The following is a 24,843-nucleotide window of genomic DNA, read 5'->3' on the forward strand; positions in this document are numbered from 1 at the left end:
CTATAAGATAAGGTACTATATACGTAATATCTCAGCGCACCCCCCACCTGGCAGCACAGTACATGCGCGCGTCGACGCCCAGAGGAGCTGATGACTGTTTAAAAATCTGAAATTTTCACCTCATTCGCGTATCCCAAACTATTTGAACATTTACCCCGTGTATTAAAATCCCTTCTCTGAAGTCACATAACTCACAAAGACAAAGTAAAACAACGAATTAGCTATATTAAAAGGAGTTGAAACAATAGGAAATTGGCTATGTGGGACCCCAGAGAGGTTCTATTTACAGTTACGTAGACAAGTGTGGCAGAGAGACCGGCTGGAGCAAGAGGCTGCCGCCGCTCTGTCCTCTCAAACTTCTGATCCCTCTTCCTGGAGAGGCACAGGTGCTTCCGCAAGACGCATAATGGCTTACTGGCCATCTTCCGAAAACTTTGTAAGTATAACACTAGCCAGAAGCTGCACTTGAGAGCGTTAAATCGACAGAAAACGCCAAGTAGGCGTGAGAATGGGAGCCAGGAGGCAGTTGCCTACTCTCGTCTTGAAAGCTGATATACACACGTGCCGTTAATTCAACCGTGTATATATGTATGTATGGGAGTTTGTTTTAGCTCTCCTTATATCCCCGTGCATTTTGTTTAGGCACCATTTTGTGGCAGCGTTTAGTAAATGCTTAAATTCGTATGGCCATCGCAGCGACTGAGAGATGAGGCTGCCGGTGTGTTGGGCTGTGTATATCGCGTTTCGTAATTTATTCCTTAGTAATGCCTCGCCGAGGGAAAAGGAGTCATTTCATCAGCAAGACGTAAGGGCTGAGATGTTCTTAGAAGCACAGGTCGCCGCAGGCCGATACTTGTTTTAAGAGATGGGTGTGGGAAGGTTTGTTTCGAGATTTTGTATTGTTTGTTTCAGTGTTTGTGTATTGCGCCAGGTGTTTGTGTACAGGTGTGTATAGCGCCAGATGTTTGTGTACAGGTGTGTATTGCGCCAGGTGTTTGTGTACAGGTGTGTATTGCGCCAGGTGTTTGTGTACAGGTGTGTATAGCGCCAGATGTTTGTGTACAGGTGTGTATTGCGCCAGGTGTTTGTGTACAGGTGTGTATTGCGCCAGGTGTTTGTGTACAGGTGTGTATTGCGCCAGGTGTTTGTGTACAGGTGTGTATTGCGCCAGGTGTTTGTGTACAGGTGTGTATTGCGCCAGGTGTTTGTGTACAGGTGTGTATTGCGCCAGGTGTTTGTGTACAGGTGTGTATAACGCCAGGTGTTTGTGTACAGGTGTGTATAGCGCCAGGTGTTTGTGTACAGGTGTGTATAGCGCCAGGTGTTTGTGTACAGGTGTGTATTGCGCCAGGTGTTTGTGTACAGGTGTGTATTGCGCCAGGTGTTTGTGTACAGGTGTGTATAGCGCCAGGTGTTTGTGTACAGGTGTGTATAGCGCCAGGTGTTTGTGTACAGGTGTGTATAGCGCCAGGTGTTTGTGTACAGGTGTGTATAGCGCCAGGTGTTTGTGTACAGGTGTGTATAGCGCCAGGTGTTTGTGTACAGGTGTGTATAGCGCCAGATGTTTGTGTACAGGTGTGTATAACGCCAGATGTTTGAGGACAGGTGTCTAGCGTCCGGCTTCCGGCGTTGTTGGGTTTTATCCCTTGATATACCGCAAATATACTCAATTCAAGGGGGAAGTTATATAATGAAACTACTAAACATTAACAAAAACAGGCTTAGCTGTTTGCTGGTAGTTAAATTATGTTATTCCACAGCTGCACAGCAGTTTGGCCACCACCTAAAGTTGGAATCTTCAGGGGTCGTAGTTTATGGTGATATATTCATATGCGTACATGTATTCACACATGCGTACACTCGTCCCTACACCATAAACGGAAACCAGCTACAGGAATCGGATAGAGATGATGAGTTGGGCGTGGTTATAACTGCAACACTAACACCAGAGGGACACACAGGCAGAGTGACATCGGCGGCATATGAGACGCTGGCAAACATTAGAACAGTTTGGAAACCTAAACCAGGACTCTTTTTAAAGACAGTCTCAGGGTAGTTAACAAATGGCATTTAAGTGAAGTGATGGTGGGCTAATTTAGATATGGCTAAATTAGGCTAAACTAGACTATTAGGTAGGCTAAAATAGTTTCAAATTTAGATATGGTAGAGCCTAATTGGCTCGGGAACCTGTACACCAGGTGGATTAAGTACCGAGAGGCGGGAGTAGAGAGTTGAAGCTCAACCCCCGCAAGCACAACTAGGTGAGCGCGCGTAGCCATAAATGGAACAGATGTTGAGAGAGAGAACGAGGCTGGTATATGGGATGATTACATACCCCGCCTGGGGAGGTACCAACCCCTACCACCACCACCACCACTACTACCACCACCACTACTACCACCCTGGTGCTGTAGCAAGCTGAATATTGCGTACTTGTCCCATCAAGTCCCTGAGTGTATGTCCTGATGGGCTGAATGGGGTGGTATCGTAAGGGTTGTTGTTTCTTTATATATATTCACGGTTAATGCGTAAGGCACTGTTAAAACAAGTGCCATTAAAAATTGTTTAGGAAGCTGTTGGTATGCGTTCATAGCTTATCGTGTTAGCGATAAGTGGGTTTGCGCACGCGCGTGTGTGTGTGTACTTGTGTATGTGCTATCGGTATCTTGCCAGTTACTACAGGAAAATGAGACATTGCTCTTTTTGCCTCGCCTACTACAGCATTATAAATTAACTTTATTGATCGAATTCTTTGTTGAATCGTGACTTCATTTACGTCTTTCAGTACTGCGCATGTCTACCCGTATATGGTACACGTATTTCCTTATATTTCATTTGGTTTCTCAAGCTGCCGCCTGGAAACTGATAGTGTGAGAAAGATAACTGCTTGACTTAAAAAAAGCAAGCGTACAGTAGTGTATCTGTGTATACACCTATTTGTGCCCATGGGTCGAGATTTAGCTCTCTGGTCACGCCTTTTTAGCTACTGGTTGTCTAATACATAGGTTTTGAAAAATAAGCCACGAATCACTTTAAAAATAGCTTTTTTTAACTTGTTCATTTATTAATCGTAACTACTCTTACGCTAAAAATATATACTTCTTAACCTTTCTATAACATCTATTTCTTAAGCTATTCATGCTATATTCTGTTGGTATTGTGAAAACTTCCTCTCTGTTAAATGCCTTAAGTACTTTATGTATTATCTTACTCTTTTAAAGTGACGTTATGACCAGCTCTTTCCTCATCCCCGATCTATTTTAATGCTGGACTAAGCCTCGTAATCATCTATATCTCCTAAGTTTCCTTGTGCTATCTGAGGCGGAACGTCGACGATAGGGCGGCATAATCTGGGAATAGCCTCTCGCTCGCTGCTATACTGAACATAAAGTATCTTTATTTACGTTACTGAATACTGTTTTAACTTTGCCATCAGAGTAGAAAAATCCGATGACTTTCCCAATCAATATGTATCTCTGGGGTTTAGCTTGGTGTCACATTTGCAAATGTAGATATGATAGAGCCCAGTAGGCTCCGGAATCTGTACACTAGTTGATTGACGGTTGAGAGGCGGGACCAAAGAGCCAAAGCTCAAACCCCCCCCCCTCCCGCAAGCACAACCAGGTGAGTACAACTAGATGAGTACTTCGCTCCCAGGTCTTTTCTCTAGTTACAGAGGTAGTTTCCCTTTCGTTGTGTACCGTCCTGCTAGGCTTGTCTTCCCATCTCTAGCTAGGTCGCTGATATACGTGAGAAACTGTACTTGTTCGCGAAGGACTCTTGATGGTTGTAGGTTAATGCAGTTGGAATTTTTGTTCTTCACTGTGGCTCTTGACTCCTATCAGTTAGGTAATCCCTCATCCATGTTTTGTCTCCTCCACTTCCACCTTTGTTTTAAATTTGTGTAGTGTCTCATACTGGATAGATAGTTTTCTCCAAGAAGTGCCGGACCAACCGGGCTTGCTTAGGTGGATATGTGGGCCTGCGGGCCGCTCCAAGCAATAGCCTATTGGCCCAAGCTCTCTCAAGTCAAGCCTGGCCTCTGGCCGGGCTTGGGGAGTAGAAGAACTCCCAGAACCCCATCAGCCAGGGCTGTGATCGGCAGCACACAATCTATCTACCTGTCCTTCTCTGGCTTCTTATTTACGTTACTTTATCATAGAACTTTGGTAGGTTCGATTGGTGTGGTCCTCCCACCCCCCAAAGTCATGTTGATCCCACGTGACCCCCTCTAGGGGGGGGGGTTAATCTCAACGCCCCGTAAGCACAACTAGGTGGGTACACACGCGTACCCGCACTACTAAATTAGTGTGCGTCTTGTCCTTGCATGTGTGGTGCGTCTCTGCCCTGGAAGTGAACTCTCCAGGGGAGGAGTGTCCCATGCGTGTGACGGCACACAATCACCGGATTGTTGAGAGCTGTTCTACCTCACGTTCCGCCCCCTCCCTCCTCTGCCAGGTCCCTGCACCCCCCTCCCTCCTCTGCCAGGTCCTTGCACCCCCCCCACCTCTGCCAGGTCCTTGCACCCCCCTCCCCACCTCTGCCAGGTCCTTGCACCCCCTCCCTCCTCTGCCAGGTCCTTGCACCCCCTCCCTCCTCTGCCAGGTCCTTGCACCGCCCCCACATCTGCCAGGTCCCCCCCCCTCCCTCCCTCTGCCAGGTCCTTGCACCCCCCTCCCTCCCTCCCTCTGCCAGGTCCTTGCACCCCCCTCCCTCCCTCCCTCTGCCAGGTCCTTGCACCCCCCTCCCTCCCTCTGCCAGGTCCTTGCACCCCCCTCCCTCCCTCTGCCAGGTCCTTGCACCCCCCTCCCTCCCTCTGCCAGGTCCTTGCACCCCCCTCCCTCCCTCTGCCAGGTCCTTGCACCCCCCTCCATCCCTCTGCCAGGTCGTTGCACCCCCCGCCCCCACCTCTGCCAGGTCCTTGCACCCCCCTCCCTCCCTCCCTCTGCCAGGTCCTTGCACCCCCCTCCCTCCCTCCCTCTGCCAGGTCCTTGCACCCCCCTCCCTCCCTCCCTCTGCCAGGTCCTTGCACCCCCCTCCCTCCCTCCCTCTGCCAGGTCCTTGCACCCCCCTCCCTCCCTCTGCCAGGTCCTTGCACCCCCCCTCCCTCCCTCTGCCAGGTCCTTGCACCCCCCTCCCTCCCTCTGCCAGGTCCTTGCACCCCCCTCCCTTCCTCCCTCTGCCAGGTCCTTGCACCCCCCCTCCCTCCCTCCCTCTGCCAGGTCCTTGCACCCCCCCCCCCTCCCTCCCTCTGCCAGGTCCTTGCACCCCCCCTCCCTCCCTCTGCCAGGTCCTTGCACCCCCCTCCCTCCCTCCCTCCCTCTGCCAGGTCCTTGCACCCCCCTCCCTCCCTCCCTCTGCCAGGTCCTTGCACCCCCTCCCTCCCTCTGCCAGGTCCTTGCACCCCCCCCCTCCCTCTGCCAGGTCCTTGCACCCCCGTCCCTCCCTCTGCCAGGTCCTTGCACCCCCCTCCCTCCCTCTGCCAGGTCCTTGCACCCCCCTCCCTCCCTCTGCCAGGTCCTTGCACCCCCCTCCCTCCCTCTGCCAGGTCCTTGCACCCCCCCCCCTCCCTCTGCCAGGTCCTTGCACCCCCCTCCCTCCCTCTGCCAGGTCCTTGCACCCCCCTCCCTCCCTCTGCCAGGTCCTTGCACCCCCCTCCCTCCCTCTGCCAGGTCCTTGCACCCCCCTCCCTCCCTCTGCCAGGTCCTTGCACCCCCCTCCCTCCCTCTGCCAGGTCCTTGCACCCCCCTCCCTCCCTCTGCCAGGTCCTTGCACCCCCCTCCCTCCCTCTGCCAGGTCCTTGCACCCCCCTCCCTCCCTCTGCCAGGTCCTTGCACCCCCCGCCCCCACCACTGCCAGGTCCTTGTAACCGCCCCCCCCCCCACCTCTGCCAGCTCCGTATTTGCGCTCTTAAATTGTTTCTCTCAAATCCATTTATTGTTCCCTAATCCCATGTCCCGTCTAGTCGGCCCTGACTCTTTATACGCTTGCTGATAAATGTCAGAAGATTTAAAAAATACATCTATCCCTTTGAGATGTATTTTTTTCACGTCTCAATAAACATACTTGAATGTCAGAAGAGGCAGGCGGACCGAACTTGGGGCCCCTGGTGGTGTTTTGTACGAGGGAGCGTTTCATCTTTGATTACGTGGCGGAAAATTTTTCAGGGTAGTGTCGAAAGTATTTGAAAGGCTGCTGCTGCATTTCCTGCTGTTGCTGCCTCTTCCACCGGTGTTGCTGCTGTTCCTACTACTATAACAAGTGCAGGTATTAATCGTGTGTGTTTGGGCCATTGTGTTGTGGTTTTGTCTGTACTTGCAAGGTGTTGAGATTTCAGGGAAGACGTATATTTAATATTCTTGCGTGTGCTCGCATTGGTTCTCATTCAATTGATATGTATATCAATTATCTTTTTATATCACAAGTGATTCAACAAGAGGCTCACAAGAGTCACCATAGATGTAAATTGCCTTGTTAGTGAGTCGGGCAGTTACTAGTCATGCTCCACACTCACCCAGCTGGGCGCGGCCACGTGTGTTGTGTTTACAGTGTCAGCTGATCGGTGTTACTCACGCAGTGAGGAATTTGAATGGAAATGACATTCCTCAACAATGTCATTTCCATTCAAGTTGCATCCAATTCCCTGACACCTATTTATTGGTAGGTAAACAGAGGCAACAGGTGAAAAGGAACGTGCCCAACCGTTTCTGTACTGTATAGGATTGTACCCGGGACTCCCCCCCCCCCCACCACCATGTTTGCGAACCGTGGATCTACTGGTATCGGGTAAACCTAAACGTGACGGATGGTAAACAATCTAATTACTATATCGTGGTTAATGTTACATTGTGATACAATCTTTGAAGAGATTTCGCGTGAAATAAGGATTTAATTCATGTCAAGAAAATGTTTAATTATTTAAGTTTAGTCACGAGATCGGCGTCATATTTATAGTTTTTTTGTAGAATAATTTTTTGTTGTATTTCAGATAGGAGAGAGAATGTGACATGACGTCACAATAGCCTCGTGTAGTCTACCCTGCAAAGAGAGAACGAGAAGTGAATTATTTGTGATGTAAAAGAAAATCAAGAATGACTCGACATCAAATATTCTTGGCATTCCTATATTTCTTCGTCGTTCTTATCGTCTTACCAATTTTGTGTAGCGAGAAGGTGTACTCTGTGTACTACCAGGAAAATGTTGAAACAAACAGTTACATTGACTCTATAAATAATGAACATCGCATAGAAGGGGTTCAAGAATACCTGCTAAGAACAGACCCCAAAGCCTCGTTAACATTCTACGAGTCAAAGTTGTCTGGGTCTGTGGATAATCTCGTTATTGTGATCGCCAAAAAACCTGCGCACGAAGAAAACCTAACATTAACGCAGCTCGTTGCAGAAATTGATAGGAATATCAGAAACCAAAAATTCTTTCGTAACGCCATGTTGATTTGCAATGCCACCAGGATACCTTTCCCAGAGCTGGAGTATTTAGCGCGGTTTTATCCTGTTAGATTAGTCGAGAATACCACAAGTTGGAAGCTGTTGAACAGTGAGGAGGTGAAAAAGCATGATTTTGTCGAGTGTGCGAGACTAGGCTTGAATTCGGTGAATTTTAAACATGTTACTCTAATTAGAGACATTGTAATTCCTTACCCCGGGTTCTTGGGTGTCGTTAATCACATGATCAGCAATAGACTCAACAGTGGCATAGTTCGTGGGGAGCTGCAGGCGTCGAACACCTCCTGGCTCTTCATGCACCTCCATGAACCTTCACCACTCCGCCACTACCAGTTCTCCGGTGATTCTCTACGTGAAATTTTGCTGTTGACATGTAGTGGAGCGTTGCTGTTCTATGTAGTGTTCAGGTGGCTGGAGGGCCCCCTACAATCCTCATCGTCGCGTGTAACTTACACAATATATGGTGGCCTGTACTTCATCACTTTCGCACTGTTTATCGGGCGACCGTACATCAGCGAACTGCGACGGGTGGCCGCCGACATGTACCGCGTGTACGACCCGCCGGAGCCGATCAATTTCTCAGCCATGGCTCTGCCCAAGAGCAGCCTTCATGGCCTCCTCGCCCAGTTGAGCTTACTTCGCTGTTCATTATACTCGCCATTTCACGAAGTTCTGGATCACATGGTGAACACACTCGAGCTCCCCGGGTACGTAATATCCCCCAGCCTGGTCAGGTACGCTGCTAGGGCGTGACCCAAGATATCCCATCTCCTGCTAGTTCCTATGAAATATATTTATACCGAGTGTCAAAGTTTTTTTTTAGATATTTTATTATACTTTTTTTAAGGTAAATTGTATTCATTATACTTTTATTGTGTTGCGTCCTAGTCATCCCAGTGTCAACAGTTCTTGTTTTAGTGGCATAAAATTATAACTGGCTTGAGTAAATGTGCTTAGAGATAAAGTTTCGTCAATAAAGTAGACTGACCCATAAAATATTTCCAAAAATATTTAAGTGGAAATATATATTTAAGTATCAAGATTATTGTTTAACAACAAAAAATGGTTGTCGGTATTGAGGAGATCAAATAGATTATCTTAAGATAATAGTAAAAGGTATGACAGAGCAACTGTTATGTTCATTAGTGCAAGAGTTTTCTTTTTTACCACTAATTTAACAGGAATTGGCACCTATATGGAATTTAATTTAAATATTGTATAGAATGTACACAGCTTTTGAGTTTAATGAGGATCTTTGTATGTCTGGAAAGTTGTTTAAAAAACCACCAACTACATGTGCCCAAACGTCTTGCGTTGAATGGTAATTAGGTCATGTTGAGAGCATAATGTGTAGAGCCACTGCAGTACCAACATTCAGAACATCTGGCTACATATCTCCAAAAATTTTAAGAATACTTGTGTTTGAAATTGCATGAGGTTTGTAGACTATAAAAACGCAAATAGGGTCGCATAAATATTAGGTCCTATAATTAACCTTTTGTCAGATATCAGGATAAGAAAAGTGATAACCACAGAGACCTTAAAGATGTTGAAACTTTCTGAAGGGGAATGTAAAAAAAAAAATATATTATATATTTTGCTAGGGTTAATTAGGCCAGACACCAATGCTTGGGGGAAACCTCAGAACCTAAATCCTTATTGTTAATGTCAGTTAAGATACATTATAGCCTTCAAATTGTTCTTCAGAGACTAATATATTTATAACTTTAGCATGTGAAAGTACACCAAATATTATAATAAAATCGAAGCTCAAGATGTGATGTAATAATCTGATATATTTGATAGAATATTTATATATTTTTTGAATATTTGTAATGCTTCAATAAATTATATATTATTTCAATATAAGAAATATAAAACTATCCCCATGAACCCCTCTTCCCCCCCCCCCCCCATGATAATTTAGCATTAATATAAACGTCTCATTTTACATCTTAAACACACGTGGGGCCTCGTAGCACAGCAAACGGCATTTGGGATTCACAGTCAACGGACCCAGGTTCGATTCCCGCCCAAAATGGAAACAAATGGTCACAGTTTACTTGTCGGAAAATCGGACACCATTTAATATCATACAGGCAGATAATATTGCTGTGTTGTATAAACAAGTTAACCCATAGAAAATGTAACTTGTAGTGGAATTTCCGTTTATAGAAAACGGGATATCATTACCACATACTATTATAAATTCACCACCTATTATGGTGGGAATTATTCTTAAATACATTAGTCTTTGGACTTTACCATCAAAAAAACATCTCGTATAAATTAACTTAATTATCAGAATTAAAATAGAGTAAATGTGACCCTTCTATCACTTACTGTCATCTGGACAATGTAGGCCAGTAGCGTCAGTGAGGAGGGAGTGGTCAGCCATTGTTATTGTACTTAGACCAGAGGCACGGGAGCAATTCGGCCCCTGTTAATTTTACTTGGACCAAGTGTTATGGAAACCAAAGGAGTACCATCATCAACACGCTGTCAACCAATACAAGTTAAGTGTTCTGCCGAAACCCATTTATCTATCATTTATGGCCATTAATGTCATTAGATAGGGGCGACCCGGTTAGAATACGAACTGCCTCTTAATAAAAGGTAATTAAGCCTAGGTCGTTATGGTTCCTTGTACAGTGTTTTCTCTGATATAGCTGTCATATATTAGGATTCTGGCTTCATAGCTAGCGCCCTTTTGACAGGTCAAGACGAGGAAGCATGCTTTGTGTACCAGTTACTGGGTGATGGAAGCTACCTCAAAGAGGATAATTTGATGTCTACATCCTGGTTATACCTGGTGGACTAAGGCCTGATGTACAATAAGATAAGGAACCTCTTCAATGTACACTAATGTGTAGTTAATACTGTAGTTTGGCTGCATATATATAAATTCAATATAAACCCCCCCTAGGTTAACAGATGCATTAGGTGATTGGAAACGCACCCAATTATTTCTGTCCCTCAAAGCATTCAAACCCGGTATTCTCGATTGTGAGTCTAGAATTAACGCATATATAGCATTACAACCCGTCCTCATAAACTATAGCCAAAGTCCATTCCATGCACTCGCCAACCCCCCCCCCCCCCCCCCCCCCCGCTTATGAATGAAAAAAGGGTTTTACACACGACTCACAACTGATGACACAACAATAATCCCCAACAGAATGTAAACACCTAACCTAACCAATGCCTAAATATGTACAACATGCTAATATATAACAATATTAATTTATATTTGAGAAAATTCTAATTTTGAATGAACAGCATTTTAAAGTTGATAAATACGTCTTTGAGGTCGACCGCTGGATGGTTTGGACTTGATCGGGTGGCGGGTTGACTACTAGCATGAGCACAACAGATTTTGAAAAAAAAAATCGCATTCACATGCTCTCAGCCCATGATCCTGATTCCTATAATTTGATATTTATAAACACATATATAGTACCAAAAAAGCTTTGATACCGGGGAGATATCAAAATCGCCTAAATCTGCACATTATATATTTTTATTTATTTATTCATGTATAAGTAAATACACTGGGTTGTTAGAGTACATAACAGTGGTGTTCATACAGTTGTTGTTATAGATTCAGCTACTGGGAATAAAAAGTTCCAAGTTTTTTTTTTTTTTTTTTTTTACATGCGAATAAATACAATAAAATAATAAACTAATAACAAACAATCAGACAACAAAAAAATACAGAGGCACAAAGCAAGTTAATACAAAGTAACACAAATACACTAAATACCGGCCCGAAGGGCCGACAACAAAAACACAACAAGGAGCATAAACACAATGAAACACAACACCGGACAGAAGGGTAACGGAAATATGATAAATACAACAAAAAAAACAACACCGGCCTGAAGGGCGCACAATAGGTACACCACATTGCAACTAACCACAGGCCACAGCAAGCACACAGACTACTCAAAGTGTTCATACTTATCCTGCCACACCACCGCCGGGAATCGAACACAATACACCTCCTACAGTAACATTACGTCATTCGGAACAGGTACAGTATTAACAGTACGAGGATCAGGCATTAACTCCGGCACACCCACAACAAAACACCGAGCCCGCTGTACCCAGATGGAAGAAGGGCACCACAGAACAGGATGCACGCGGTCAATAATGTCAAACCGCAAAGGATGCTGCGCATCATGCGCCACTCCGGAGGCCAAGATGAGAAGGAGGGGCTCCTTCTCACGAGGCCGGGCAATGGGCAGCGCACTGGGAGCCTCCTCGGCCGCCTCACAGCGCTCCGCGTCAACCACCGGACGTTGTTCCTGCCGGGACCCCCCACGCTTGGCATCCTTCTTCAGCACCAGCTTGATGCCTCGGCGCGCACCAGAACTCTCGCCATCCACGGCAGTAGGAGCAACCACCCCCCACTGCGGAGAACCTTCTGCAGGAGAAAGAACAGGAGGTAAATCATAGGTACAAACATCGTCAACAGCAGACACATGGAGGTCAGCCACCACCAGCGTCGTAGAGCGCGAAGCACCCGGAGTCGCCACATCATCTCCCGAAGCTCCACCTGCGTTGTAGTCCTCCGCATCAGCCCAAGCAGTAGAAGAACGCCTGGAACGCTTGGGCACTGGCCGCACATCCTCACAGCCGGAGGCGGACCCAGAACCACGGGCCTCACGAACCGGGCGAACTGACGCCCGTCGCAGAACGGCAGCAGCCTCTACCACATGGGGAACCGGACCACACATAGTAGGAGGTTCCGCAGCCACCCCAGCACCCAGCACAGGAGGAACCCGAGGGGAGGACGCAGGGCCAGGGTCCACAGCCGAAGACGAGGAAGCCGACGGCGACGCTCCACAGGGATCACCAGGAAGGTCCATGGGAACGGCAGGGCCAGAGACAAGGTCAGGAGGAACATCCGACGGCACCGCAACACCCGGAGGAGGGTCTGCGACAACCGGGGGAACGTCGGGTGACACTGGGGGAGCCTCAGCAGCGAACGGGACGCTCACCTCCTCACCCCCGGAGTCCTCCTCCAGAGGGAGCGGCGGGAAATCCTCCTCACGGAACAAGTTCACAGGAGCGACCGGATCAGCAGTACACCCGGCAGCCTGATGCCCCAACAAGCCACACCGGAAGCAAGTACGGGGTTGCCGGGCATAAAACACACGCACGTAGTACCCCAACAGCCGGACAGAGCACGGTATGTCCGACCTCAGTCGCATCCCGAGGGTCCGAATGTTGGTCTTCACACCCGAATACGTACCAGACGACAGTGAGTTCATCCGCACACTGACGACGGAGCCGTACCTCTGGAAGAATCGCCGGAGGAGAGTCTCAGGAAACTCCATGGGGGCGCCATGAACACTGACATACGTCACAGCACCACTACGGTCTGAAATGGTCACAGACCCGGTGCCGGCCTGTAGCTGCAAAGTACGTCCCTCGTACCTCCGTAAGAAAGCACGGTACACCGCCTCACCCACAAACTTGACAATAACACGGTGAGCAGTTACCAGCTCAATGCCATATACGTCCCCAACCGGGACACGAAGTATGTCACTCAATACCACGTCCACGAGCGGGTAACCAGCACGGCCAGTAAACTCCAATCCGATGGAGTTTACCCTCACGACAGGGGGAAGATGGCCGCCCATCGTAAAAGCGCCACGTCCACACCACCAGGAACAGCAGGGAGGGTAGAGACACCCACACCCCCTGCCGGCGAAAACGGCAACCACCCCAAACTACCGGAGCGATCAGGCGACACATCCTCACTACACGGCAGCTCAGGAGCAACTCCAGAGATTACATAACATTGGTGTTCATACAGTTGTTGTTATAGATTCAGCTACTGGGAATAAAAAGTTCCAAGTAGCACGGGCTATGGTGAGCCCGTAGTGGACTTACCTGGCACAGGAGCGGGGCTGTAACTGGGTTCATACAGTGATGTTGCATGGCTTAAGTACTCATCAGTCAACTTAAGTAGATTAGAAAGTGTAGCAGACAGCGCTAACACTTCGATAAGTACAGACACTTCAACAGTTCTCGACAGAGAGACAGACCAGAAGGACAGATATTTGCAAATCCACAAGGGCCGTGACGAGGATTCGAACCTGCGTCCGGGAGCATCCCAGACACTGCCTTAATCGACTGAGCTACGACAGGGTAAAAAAATTGAAACCGAAGTTCTACTGAACTTACTAGATCCCGTAGCCTCTCCGAGGCACAAACCAGGATTTTACACAACTCCCCACTGCACCCGAGCTATGTCAAATTGTTCATTTGATGCACCACGTTAGTGTGATTTCTGTGTGTAACAGACATTTGCGTTTGCGTTAGGGGCATCTGCCGACATGGATTATTCTAGGAATAGAAGGGGATATACGTAGGAAAGGAAAATGTTGATTTGGATCAACATGTAGGCTTTTCACATTCTTTTATGTGCAAAACCTCACTTGAGGACAGAAAATGCTATGACCTTAGCTGCCCATACTTTCAAGTGAAAGACACGGAACGCTACATTAACAGGGGCAAACAAGAAAATGACTTTAGATGAAAGTCAAATAAGTTTTTATACCCAGACGAAAGAGGTTTCAAAAGATGGAACAGAGACAATGTTTGGAACTGGATGAAGATCTACTTGCATACCAGAATCACAGATACAATTACACACCAAAACGAAGCTACAATTACGATAGGCAACTGCCTTACAACAATCAGTACTGGTCAGTAAAAATCCGAAATGTCTACTCATAATGGATCTGTCAGAAACGTTTCTCAGTCAAACTACCTCAAACAGAGTAACCTCATTCATCTTTGCCAACATACAACGACTAAAAACAAGAGCAAAAACAAAGTGCCGTTCATAAATGGCCTCTTCACTTAGTCAAATGCAGCACTTAGAGCTTTCACAGAAACGCATGCAGTGGAACTCGTGGACAGTGAGATATGAGTTCCAGAAAATAATCTATATAGATGTGATAGGATAAATAGGTCCCATGAAGGAGTGGGCCTGTATATTAGGGAAGACCTTGTATGCTCGGAGCTCCTTAAGGGGCTATTTACCAGGAACTATGAGAGTTGTTGTAGGGTATTCATAATTTATTATCCTGATACATGTGAAAGGTGCTGCAACTAGGCCAAGTTTCAGCATCTCAGCCTAAATAGAGAAGGAGAAAAAAAAATAAAAATAAAAAAATAAATAAATAAAATAAATAAATAAATATAGAAGAAAATGCAGAATAGAACCAGAGAAGAGCAGAGGTGCCATCAAAGAACACTCTGAACATCAGAGGTGCACGGTTGTTCAACATACTCCCAGCGAGTATAAGCAATATTGCCAGAACAAACGTGGACACCTTCAAGAGAAAAGTAAATAGTTTTCTTCAAGAAGTGCCGGACCAACGGACCTGTGGTGGATATGTGGGCCTGCGGGCCGCTCCAAGCAACAGCCTGTTGGACCAAGCTCTCACAAGTCGAACCTGGCCTCTGGCCGGGCTTGGTGAGTAGAAGAACTCCCAGAACCCCATCCAGGTACAATCCAGGCAGTAAAATTGGGTGAACGGGTAGCACATGGTACAGTGTAAGTTTGAAGCACAAGGTAGGAAACAATGAGGGTGAAATTAGGTACTTTTTTCTTTTTCTTTTGAATAGAGTATAATTCATTTGGGAGTGAGTTCCATAGAGTGGGTCCATATTTTTGCATGGAGTGTTGCACAGATTTAGTCTGACTCTGGGAATATCAAAGACATATTTGTTTCTGGTGAGGTGCTCATGAGTTCTCTTACATCTATCAAGGAAGAGTTCCTGATCAGGATTAGCATTTAAGAACAGGGTTTTGTACATGAAAATAGCACAAGAGAATGTGTGGAGTGAGTGTATGTTCATCATTTTTAAGGATTTAAACAGAGGGGCTGTGTGTTGTCTCAATCACTTAAATCATTACACAAGGATGGCAGCAAAGTATTGGTTAAAAACTATTTACCAGTCACATAACATCGCATATACGTAAAGGTTTGATAGAGTGATTAGAAATCAAATATCTAGCTTAATGGAGAAAAATGAACTTCATAAACTGGTCAAAATGGATTTAGAGCTGGAAGATCCTGTCTTTCGCAATTACTTAGCCTCTACGACAAAATCACAGAAGCATTACAAGAAAAACAAGAGGCAGGTGTTGCATATAAGGATTCTTAAAGGCGCTTGAAATATGTGACAGGGTTTTGGCAATTGTTATGGTCTGTATCCAGGGAATGGTTACCCATTAGTGTCACTAAGTACAGAGTTCCTGTCCCCTGACACCGTACGCCATACAGAGAGGGGCCAACGTTCCACTTGCTTGAAACGCTAAGCGTGTTAGTGGCTTTGTAATAATGTACCTCGTAATCTTCAATGTATTTATTCCACAAAACAGTGTTGTTGTTGTTGTTATTGATTTAGGGGCGACGACGATCACGGGACCGGATGCACTCCGGCGTACCCGTAAATGGTTAATCGCGAAGCCCGGAAATGTGAAACGCCAAGCCTAATCGCGAAACGAGTGATGCCAATCACTTAAAACTAGTATGCCTCGCGGCAAATAACCGCAAACGGGCAGATAATTGGAGAGCCCCAGGAGTCCCTCAGGGTGACAAGCACCAGTCCCGCTCCACAGAGAACACTGGGCAGCAAAACCAAAAACTCGGCTCCCAACTAAAACGCAAAAGTCTTCCAGTGTCCTCCGGCAGAACAGTAGCCAGCCACCCACCACGGCTGAGGGCACACCTGGAGCCCGCCAAGACATACCATCTCCCGGCACCTCTCGGCCAAGCCGGCCCACGAACACCGTCACTCCGCCGGGAGAACCAGCCAGAACACGTCAAAAAAAAAAAAAAAATTCTGTCAACAATCCCGTGACCCAAGGCGATATGTGCGCCAGGCGTCGTACAACCGCACAGTCTTACCTGGGACGCGGTCGGGTCAAGATACCTGCTCCGCACCTTCCCCCCCCCCTCCCCCCATGCTGGGTACTGAGATGGAGACTCAGTCACCAGAAGACATGGCTACTTCTCACGGCGTTATTAACATGGCCTCTGAAAGCAGCCAGTCAGACGAGGAGGGCGAGTATCTAGAAGTTCTGACAAGGAATAAGAAGAAACGAAGAAGACAGGAGGCAAGGCGTAGTGTGGACAGTAATACACTTAACGGAAACGATAAGAGAATGAAGAACGACGCCGAGACTGATGCAGACAAACGGACAGAACGATGTGAGGAAGGTGAGGGTCAGCGGAGATGGAGGCTTCTCTTCCCTGCCTCATGCACGTTGGCCTATCATCAGAAGCTGCTGTGGACCGTCAAACTCGGAAGAGAACACCGCAAGTTCGAGCCCCTGCTGAAGGAAGGTGTAAACAGACCTTACTTAACGGTAGGTTCTATGGAGGCAGTGACGTTTCTTAGCCAGCAAGGATATGATGGAATTCTTATGGAAATACCGGAGGGGAACGAGAAGCTGACGAAGGTAATTATCTATAAATACCCTCAGATTCTGGACCCCGAGTTTATACTCGACGACCAACGATTTGTGTGGGCCAAGCGTCACCTTATTAAAGGTGAAGCTAGGAGTCAGGTGGTGGCTCTAGTGAGAGGCGACGTACCCGAGAAAGTGTTCATCACCGGGGCTGGCTACAGGCATGTAGCAAAGTATGTGGAAGAGCCCATAATATGCCTGAAATGCTGCAGATGGGGGCATAAATCCTGGAGCTGTCAAAATGATCCACGATGTCGTTTCTGCGGAAAGTCTCACCTCTCTACTGTGTGTAGAAACAGACTGAATCTGGGTGAGAAAATAGTTCCCAGATGCTGCAACTGTGGAGGTGTTCACAATGCGAGCTCGGCTGTGTGTAGCAAGAGGCCGAGTATGGCTGTTCTCCGGCCGGTGAATGTTACAGAGCAAGCAAGAGCTCTTACCCAGACACCGGGAGCACAGCAAAACAGTCTGCCCCAAACAGTGCCAGTGAACCGGACGAATGCGTGGGTAAAGGAGTCACCTTTACTTAGGCAGGCTCCAGCAACAAGCAGCCACGCCACCACTCAGGACTCCGGCAGTGACAGTGTAACGGTGAGTGAAGTGGCTACTGTGGCTCAGAAAGAGGGTCATAATAATATGGTCAAGGAGGTGTGGGCTGAACTTAAAAAAGTTGGTGAGTTCCTCCAAAATCTGGGGCAGAGAATCGAGTCCATCGAGGCTAAATTAAACGTTCAGGAGGTCAAGGAAAATCACAAAACGGTGAAGGATAGTCAGGATATAGTGGTTGAGGACAAAAATGAAATATTGAGTGATGAAATGAAGGAAAGTGAAGTGTGTGTGAATGATGATAGTCGTAGGGAAAGGAAGAACCCTATAATTACACATAAAATGAAAGAATCATTTGGGCCAATAATGGACGTCTCAGGGCTGAAAAAATCTCTTGAGAATCGCAATGTCGCTTTTACTGGTGAACTTGGGAGGAGGTGGGAGATGTTATACAAGGTATGGCTATCATTTAGTGAACTTATTGGGGATGACTTAGGCAATGAATTGATTAATAATGGATCACCCTAGACTGAAAGTGTTGTCATGGAATGTTAATGGTTTGAGAAACAGGGTTACAGATGTTCATTGTTATGTGATGGGAAATGATATTGATGTTGTAGCTCTCCAAGAGACAGGGGATAGGAATGAAGGATTATTGAAATTAAATGGCTATAAAGGGTTTCACCTCTTCGCTGCAAATAACATCAGAGGCACGTCGATTTATGTTAAGAACTCCATACCAGCAGAGTTAGTAGAACCGCCATCAAAAACGCAAGGTATAGAGAGTGTCTGTGTTAAATTATCATTAAGGGACGGGGAATTTATTGTAGTTAATTTGTATGTATCCAGGAACTGCTTCGACGCTAACTATTTACCTGACTGCATTTATACTAATCCTTCACTGGTCATTGGGGACCTTAATGCTCGGCACACAAGCCTTGGGACAGTAGGTAGTATTAATACTAATGGGGTCAAGTGGTTACAGTTTCTACAAGATCATCCAGATACCTGTCTCTTGGGAAACAATGAACCAACTCACATCAGGGGAGGACGGCTTGACTATGCCTGCGTTTTAAACTCTCAGGGGATTATGGGGGAGGCTCGGGTTGTTCGGGAACTACTTAGTGACCACTTTGCCTTGAACGTTGAATTACCACTGGGGAAAAAACAAGTCCACTTTCAAAGGAAAAGGCTAAATATTAATAAAGATATGAAAAATTACTTTATTCGAAATATGGGAGATTGGTATCAACATTACACGCCGCTCTGCGTTGATAGTTTTTACGAGGACATGGTCGAGAACATAGAGAAATTAGTACAGAGGGAAAATAACGGGGGCAGGGGAAGCAAGACGCACGGACCTAAGAAATTTAAATATTCCAATGATCAGCAAGTCAAGGGGTGGGAGAGAATGCTACGGAGTGCGCATAAAGCATGGTTAAAAAATGGAATGAGGGATGAAGAGAAAAATACAATGTTGGAAGTGGCTAGGGAATGCAGTCAGGTGAGGAAGGAGGCGCGGGACAGATACTGGCAAGACTTTGCTCAGTCCATTGGTAATACTAAGAACCTTAAAGACATATGGAGAGCAGTAAATAAAGTCAGGGGTTGTAAGACCAAATTCATTGCTCACTCAGATCCAGGGAAAGTTGCTAATGAGTTAGTAGATAAATGGGCAAGTGCTGCTGGTATGGAGTCCTTACCTGCAGACACGAGAGTCACCATTGAGTCATGGGAAAATATTAGAAATGGAGTAACTTTATGTGCCTTAAATACAAGATCTATAACATGCACTGAGATAACCCACGATGAGCTACTGGATGCTATAAAAAGTGGCAGTTCCACTGCTCCGGGAAAAGATGGAGTAACGTATGACATACTTAATTATTTAGCCGGTATGAAACCTAATCCCTTACTTGATTTGTTTAATATGAGTTATAGAGAGGGAAAGTTACCAAGAAAATGGAAAGAGGCTGTCATCATTCCTATCCCTAAGTCAAACGGAGGCTACAGACCTGTCTCCTTAATATCCTGCTTTTGTAAAATGATGGAAAGGATTTTGTTAAATAGGCTACTCTACCTTGTAGGTGATAACATGTCCAGTAATCTCTTTGGTTTTATCAAAGGCAAAAGTACTGCGGATTGTCTCTTAAAGTGCTTGTCTAATGTGGATGACAATTGTAGAGTTTTTGTTGATCTACAAGGAGCGTTTGATAAAGCCAATGGGGAAGTAATCTTATACGAATTAGCCAATCTGGGAATAACAGGGAGATTGCTACACTGGATAAGGGATTATCTACAAGGCAGAAAAGGTCAGGTGTATTACCAGGGATACATGTCTGAGGAACGGAGGTTTCAGTTAGGTACCCCACAAGGGGGAGTATTAAGTCCCACCTTATTCAATGTATTAATGAACAGATTAGCATCAGAGATGTATCCTCCAGGGGTCACGACGATCATATATGCTGATGACATTCTTATACAAGGCACTTCTGGGAACAAAATTCAAGATGCTCTTAACATACTTGGTACAACCTGTCACAAGTTAGGCTTAGTTATAAATGCAGATAAAACCAAATACGAGTATAGGAAACGAAGAAATATAACACTTACTCTAAATGGTGTGGAACTGAGCCGTGTACAGAAGTACAAGTATCTGGGCATGTATGTTGGATACACATGTGAGAGTAAAAATGCTGAAATAAATCATATCAGCACCTTATGTAAAGCCCGTCTGCATCCTCTAAAAGCACTGGCTTTTTCTGGTAAAGGTGTTGGGGTACCTATCTTGCGGATGTTATACATAAGCACTGTTCGGTCCCTGATAGACTACGCAGCACCCGTTTTGTCTTACACAGGCCAAGGCAGAATTCAAAAAATAGAGCTGATACAGAACGAGGCTATGAGGATTATTCTTGGATGTCAAAGAAATGCAATGATTGAAATAATGAGAATGGAATTAAATTTACAGAGTGTGTGTGATAGAGTCCGTGACATTAACACTAGAGTAGCTATTCGTTTCATGCGGAGAAAAGGAGGGGATAAGCTGTTTGAGAGCGTTCAGACCTGCTTGAGTGACGTACACACTTCCAGGAAACTGAGGGAGACACGCTATACGAAAGGATTAGCTCATGACCTCAGGGAATACGACGTACTTGACTGCTGTAAACCCTCTCGACAGGGTAATATGTCTGCTCCCTGGAAAGTACAGAAAATAGACGTCGAAATTGTACCCCTCAAGGTGAAAAAGATTCATCATGAACCGGGACAATTACGGTGTTTGTATGGAAGCATGATATCTCGGTTACCAAGAGCCAACAGTTTACATGTATATTGCGACGGGTCGGTGGCGGAAGATGGCAGGGCAGGGTGTGGTGTCCTAATAAGGGATTATACGGAGTTTGGGACTGTGGACAGGATAATTGAACTCCGGCTTAGTAATTATATATCATCCACACAAGCTGAACTGCAGGCCATTCTGGCGTGTTTGGAGGAAGTACGTCATGACGACAAAAATGTTTTTGTATTTGTCGATAGCCGAGGAGCACTGGAGTCCTTAAACAGTCGAAACCCAGTCTTCATGTCTATAGTAGAGGACTGTAAGAGAAGAATAACTGAGATACAGCTGAAAGGTTATAGTGTGAAATTCATGTGGATTCCGTCTCATGTTGGAATAGTGCTCAACGAGGTGGCGGATGACTTGGCCAAACGTGCCACATCAAAACCACAAGTTGACATTGAATGTGAATTCACAATGAGACAAATAAGAAGCAAAATCAGAAATATTCAGGCACAGGCGGGAGTGGAGAGGAGAGAGATAATGTATGAGAGAAGTCAAACCATGCAACACTACATGTATGTGAGTCAAAACACCCATTTCACTTATGGTAAAAGGAGAAATGCTTGGAGTGACTCTGTGTACATGCGGCTCAGGCTTGGGTACAAATATTACTGGGAATATGGGATAGATGTTCATGGTAATGACACGAAGTGTAAACTATGTGGTATGTTAAGGTCTCACACCCTTGCCCATTATATTCTTGATTGTCCGTTGATTAATGTATATAGAAACACTGAGATAAGGACTGTTCCTGAACAAATAGCCTGGATGTGTCACAACGGAAAGGTTGATGATATTCTTGAGAGATATAAGAATTTTGCACCAAGATTGTAATATTTTGTTGAATTATCTGCAGGTGTCTTGCAAATTGTCTATACAGTATACCTAGGTCATAAAAGTATTTGTGTGTACGTCTGATACCATACTACTTGTGAGGGAGGAAATGTATATTTTTACCTCTCAGAATGTTTGGTAATGTGTTTATTTGTGATGTGTATCTATGTATATATTAACACGTTGTACTGAATGGGGTGAGAATAGCTTGAGCTACCTCATCCCTTTGTGTGTATTTTACCTCAATAAACTTATTTCAATTTCAATTTCAATTTCAATTTCGTACAACCGGACCGTTGAATAGATATGCCATAAGGCAGTAGCAAAGCCAAAACGCGAAAACAGGACGTGAACCGGCGGGTCACAGGCGGAGGAGGTGTCCAGACGTCCGTTCATCGTCAAGGTTGAACAAGGAGTCCGCAAAACAGAATAACTTCTTGAAAATACACAATAGTCTGTACTGAAAAAATATTCGTTTTCTAAGAGTAAGTTTATCGAAGAAAACTAGTTCTAGGGTAAACTACAAACGTAACTTCCACCACCGGATAAACTTCGCGTATGAATATTCATATTGGGAATAGGAAAGAGCTTATCTAGGTCACTGCTGCCAAGTAAAAGGGTATTTTCACAGTCAACATTCACATGAAAGCATATACATACACAATTCCTACCATATATCAAACACACTCAATGGTTCTTAATGTGTCTTTCATTGAACAATGCTAAAATTCCATTAGACCATTACCTCTTAGAGCGAAGATCTTGAAAGAAACAAAATATACTATTTATAGCAAATAAATTATTTGAGTTACAGTAAATCTTTTCTTTAGATTCTTTAAAATGTAGTTATAATTGTTATTAATTTTTGTCTGGTAGTTTCTTGAGGTCTGGTAGTTTCTTGAGGTCTGGTAGTTTCTTGAGGTCTGGTAGTTTCTTGTGGTCTGGTAGTTTCTTGTGGTCTGGTAGTTTCTTGTTGTCTGGTAGTTTCTTGAGGTCTGGTAGTTTCTTGAGGTCTGGTAGTTTCTTGAGGTCTGGTAGTTTCTTGTTGTCTGGTAGTTTCTTGAGGTCTGGTAGTTTCTTGAGGTCTGGTAGTTTCTTGTGGTCTGGTAGTTTCTTGTGGTCTGGTAGTTTCTTGTTGTCTGGTAGTTTCTTGTTGTCTGGTAGTTTCTTGTTGTCTGGTAGTTTCTTGTTGTCTGGTAGTTTCTTGTGGTCTGGTAGTTTCTTGGGGTCTGGTAGTTTCTTGTGGTCTGATAGTTCGGACCTCGATATAAGCCTAACGTGTAAGACTACACTCTGGCTTCCTGTCCCCCGACACACTGCTTGTATTAGACGACTCATTTATCTTTCCTAGTGCAATAAGAGCTTATTGAAAGGGCTCACGTCCTATTTTACGGATTTTAGGGATTCCTTAATTATAATTCATTGTGTCGGGGGACAGGCAGCCAGAGTGTTTTTATACACATTAGGCTTATATCGAGGTCCACCGTCCCCCACCCTCTCCCATGGATTCACCCCCACTACAAGCTGACTACCTCCTGTGCACCTACTTACTGCTAGGTGAACAGGGGCATTAAGTAATAGGAAATGGGCCCATTTCTGTCACCCCAGGAGGCCTGGTCGACGACCGGGCCGCGGGGACGCTAAGCCCCGGAAGCACCTCACGGTAACCTCAAGGTAAGGTAACCCCGCTTTCAGGCCAAGTCCATTACATCTAGCGGTCGACCCCAAAGACGCATTCATCAATTTTAACATGCTACTTATGTTTAACATGATTTTTTCAAATATAAATTAATATTGTTATATATTAGCATACCGTGCATATTTAGACACTTGTTAGATTAGGTTAGGTGATTAGGTCCTGATGACGATTATTTGTATTTGTAGTACGTGGGAGAAGCATTTCAACCCGTCCTGGACTCAAGTCCATTACATTAAGCGATCGACCCCACAGACGAATTCATCAATTTTAACATGCTGTTCATTCAAAACTGGAATTTTCTCAAAATATAAATTAAATTAATATTTATAATAATAATGATAAATAAATAATAATAATAATAAATAAATGTTTATTTAGGTAAGGTACATACATACAAGAGATTTTACAGAGAATGATGGATTTATAGATAGGGCTAGTACATACAATGCCTAAAGCCACTATTACGCAAAGCGTTTCGGGCATGAAAAACTTAAATGACTAAAGCTTAATACTAATTGAGCATAAAGAATAAAATGAGTAGAGAACAAATAAAAAAAAAGAGATAAAAAGGGGGGAACATGGCTGAAAAAGCAGCACAAATACAATTAGGTCGACAAACAGCGTCATTTAAAAAAAAACAGACATGGGTTGACAATTGAGGGGTAAGGTAGGTTACAGGGAATTTATTAGGTATAGCTTCGTTTTATCTTAAACTGGTTGAGAGAGGTACAGTCTTTAACATGGTTGGGAAGGTCATTCCACATTCTGGGTCCCTTGATTTGTAGAGCATTTCTAGTTTGATTAAGTCGTACTCTTGGAATATCAAAGCTGTATTTATTTCTGGTGTGGTGCTCATGGGTTCTGTTACAACCTTCTATGAAGCTTTTGAGGTCAGGATTGGCATTACAGTTCAGCGTTTTATATATGTATAATACACATGAGAGAATGTGCAGTGACTTAATATCTAACATATTCAGAGATTTGAGTAGGGGTACCGAGTGATGTCTGGGGCCAGAGTTGGATATTGTCCTAAGAGCAGCTTTGTGTTGAGTAATAAGAGGACGTAAATGATTTTGGGTAGTAGAACCCCAAGCACAAATACCATAGTTGAGATATGGATAGATGAGGGAGTAATAGAGAGTCACCAGGGAATGGAGGGGTACATAATAACTGATCTTAGAAAGAATGCCAACAGTTTTTGAAACTTTTTTTGATATATTTAGAATATGTCCCTGGAAATTCAGCTTGTGGTCAATGAGAACGCCGAGGAATTTGCCATCTAATTTGTTACAAATTTGGGTATTGATAATTTTGAGATTTATTTGATTAGAGGATTTATTGCCAAACAGAATTTAGAAAGTTTTGTCAATGTTAAGGGTGAGTTTGTTGGCAGTTAGCCAAAGATGGACTTTATTTAGCTCAGTATTTACTGTGGCATTTAGAGCAAGGGGGTCAGGACTGG

The 24,843-nt window shown here is 45.0% G+C and overlaps 2 protein-coding genes across 3 annotated transcripts; one reads left to right on the top strand and one right to left on the bottom strand.

Annotated features, from left to right (window-relative positions):
* Nucleotides 1–262: 262 nt before the first annotated feature.
* LOC123758684 (post-GPI attachment to proteins factor 4) lies at nt 263–9,343 on the top strand. 2 transcript variants are annotated; one of them, XM_045743223.2, is made up of 2 exons: nt 263–436; nt 6,989–9,343. In XM_045743223.2, the coding sequence occupies exon 2, from the start codon at nt 7,092–7,094 to the stop codon at nt 8,214–8,216; it is 1,125 nt and encodes a 374-aa protein (XP_045599179.2). In that variant the 5' UTR covers nt 263–436; nt 6,989–7,091; the 3' UTR covers nt 8,217–9,343. The 2 variants fall into 2 exon arrangements, with proteins under 2 accessions (XP_045599179.2, XP_045599180.2); XM_045743224.2 differs by lacking the exon at nt 263–436 and adding an exon at nt 6,250–6,267.
* A 13,197-nt stretch (nt 9,344–22,540) lies between these two features.
* LOC123758884 (IgA FC receptor-like) lies at nt 22,541–23,020 on the bottom strand. The gene has a single exon (XM_045743651.2). The coding sequence runs from the start codon at nt 23,018–23,020 to the stop codon at nt 22,541–22,543; it is 480 nt and encodes a 159-aa protein (XP_045599607.2).
* Between the last annotated feature and the right edge of the window lie 1,823 nt (nt 23,021–24,843).

This window comes from Procambarus clarkii, chromosome 31 (genome assembly GCF_040958095.1).
Source record: "Procambarus clarkii isolate CNS0578487 chromosome 31, FALCON_Pclarkii_2.0, whole genome shotgun sequence".
NCBI classification, from domain to species: domain Eukaryota; kingdom Metazoa; phylum Arthropoda; class Malacostraca; order Decapoda; family Cambaridae; genus Procambarus; species Procambarus clarkii.

Excerpts from the sequence above, each read along its gene's own strand:
- LOC123758684 (XM_045743223.2), top strand. The coding sequence starts at position 7,092 with ATGACTCGACATCAAATATTCTTGGCATTCCTATATTTCTTCGTCGTT.
- LOC123758884 (XM_045743651.2), bottom strand. The coding sequence starts at position 23,020 with ATGAGTCGTCTAATACAAGCAGTGTGTCGGGGGACAGGAAGCCAGAGT.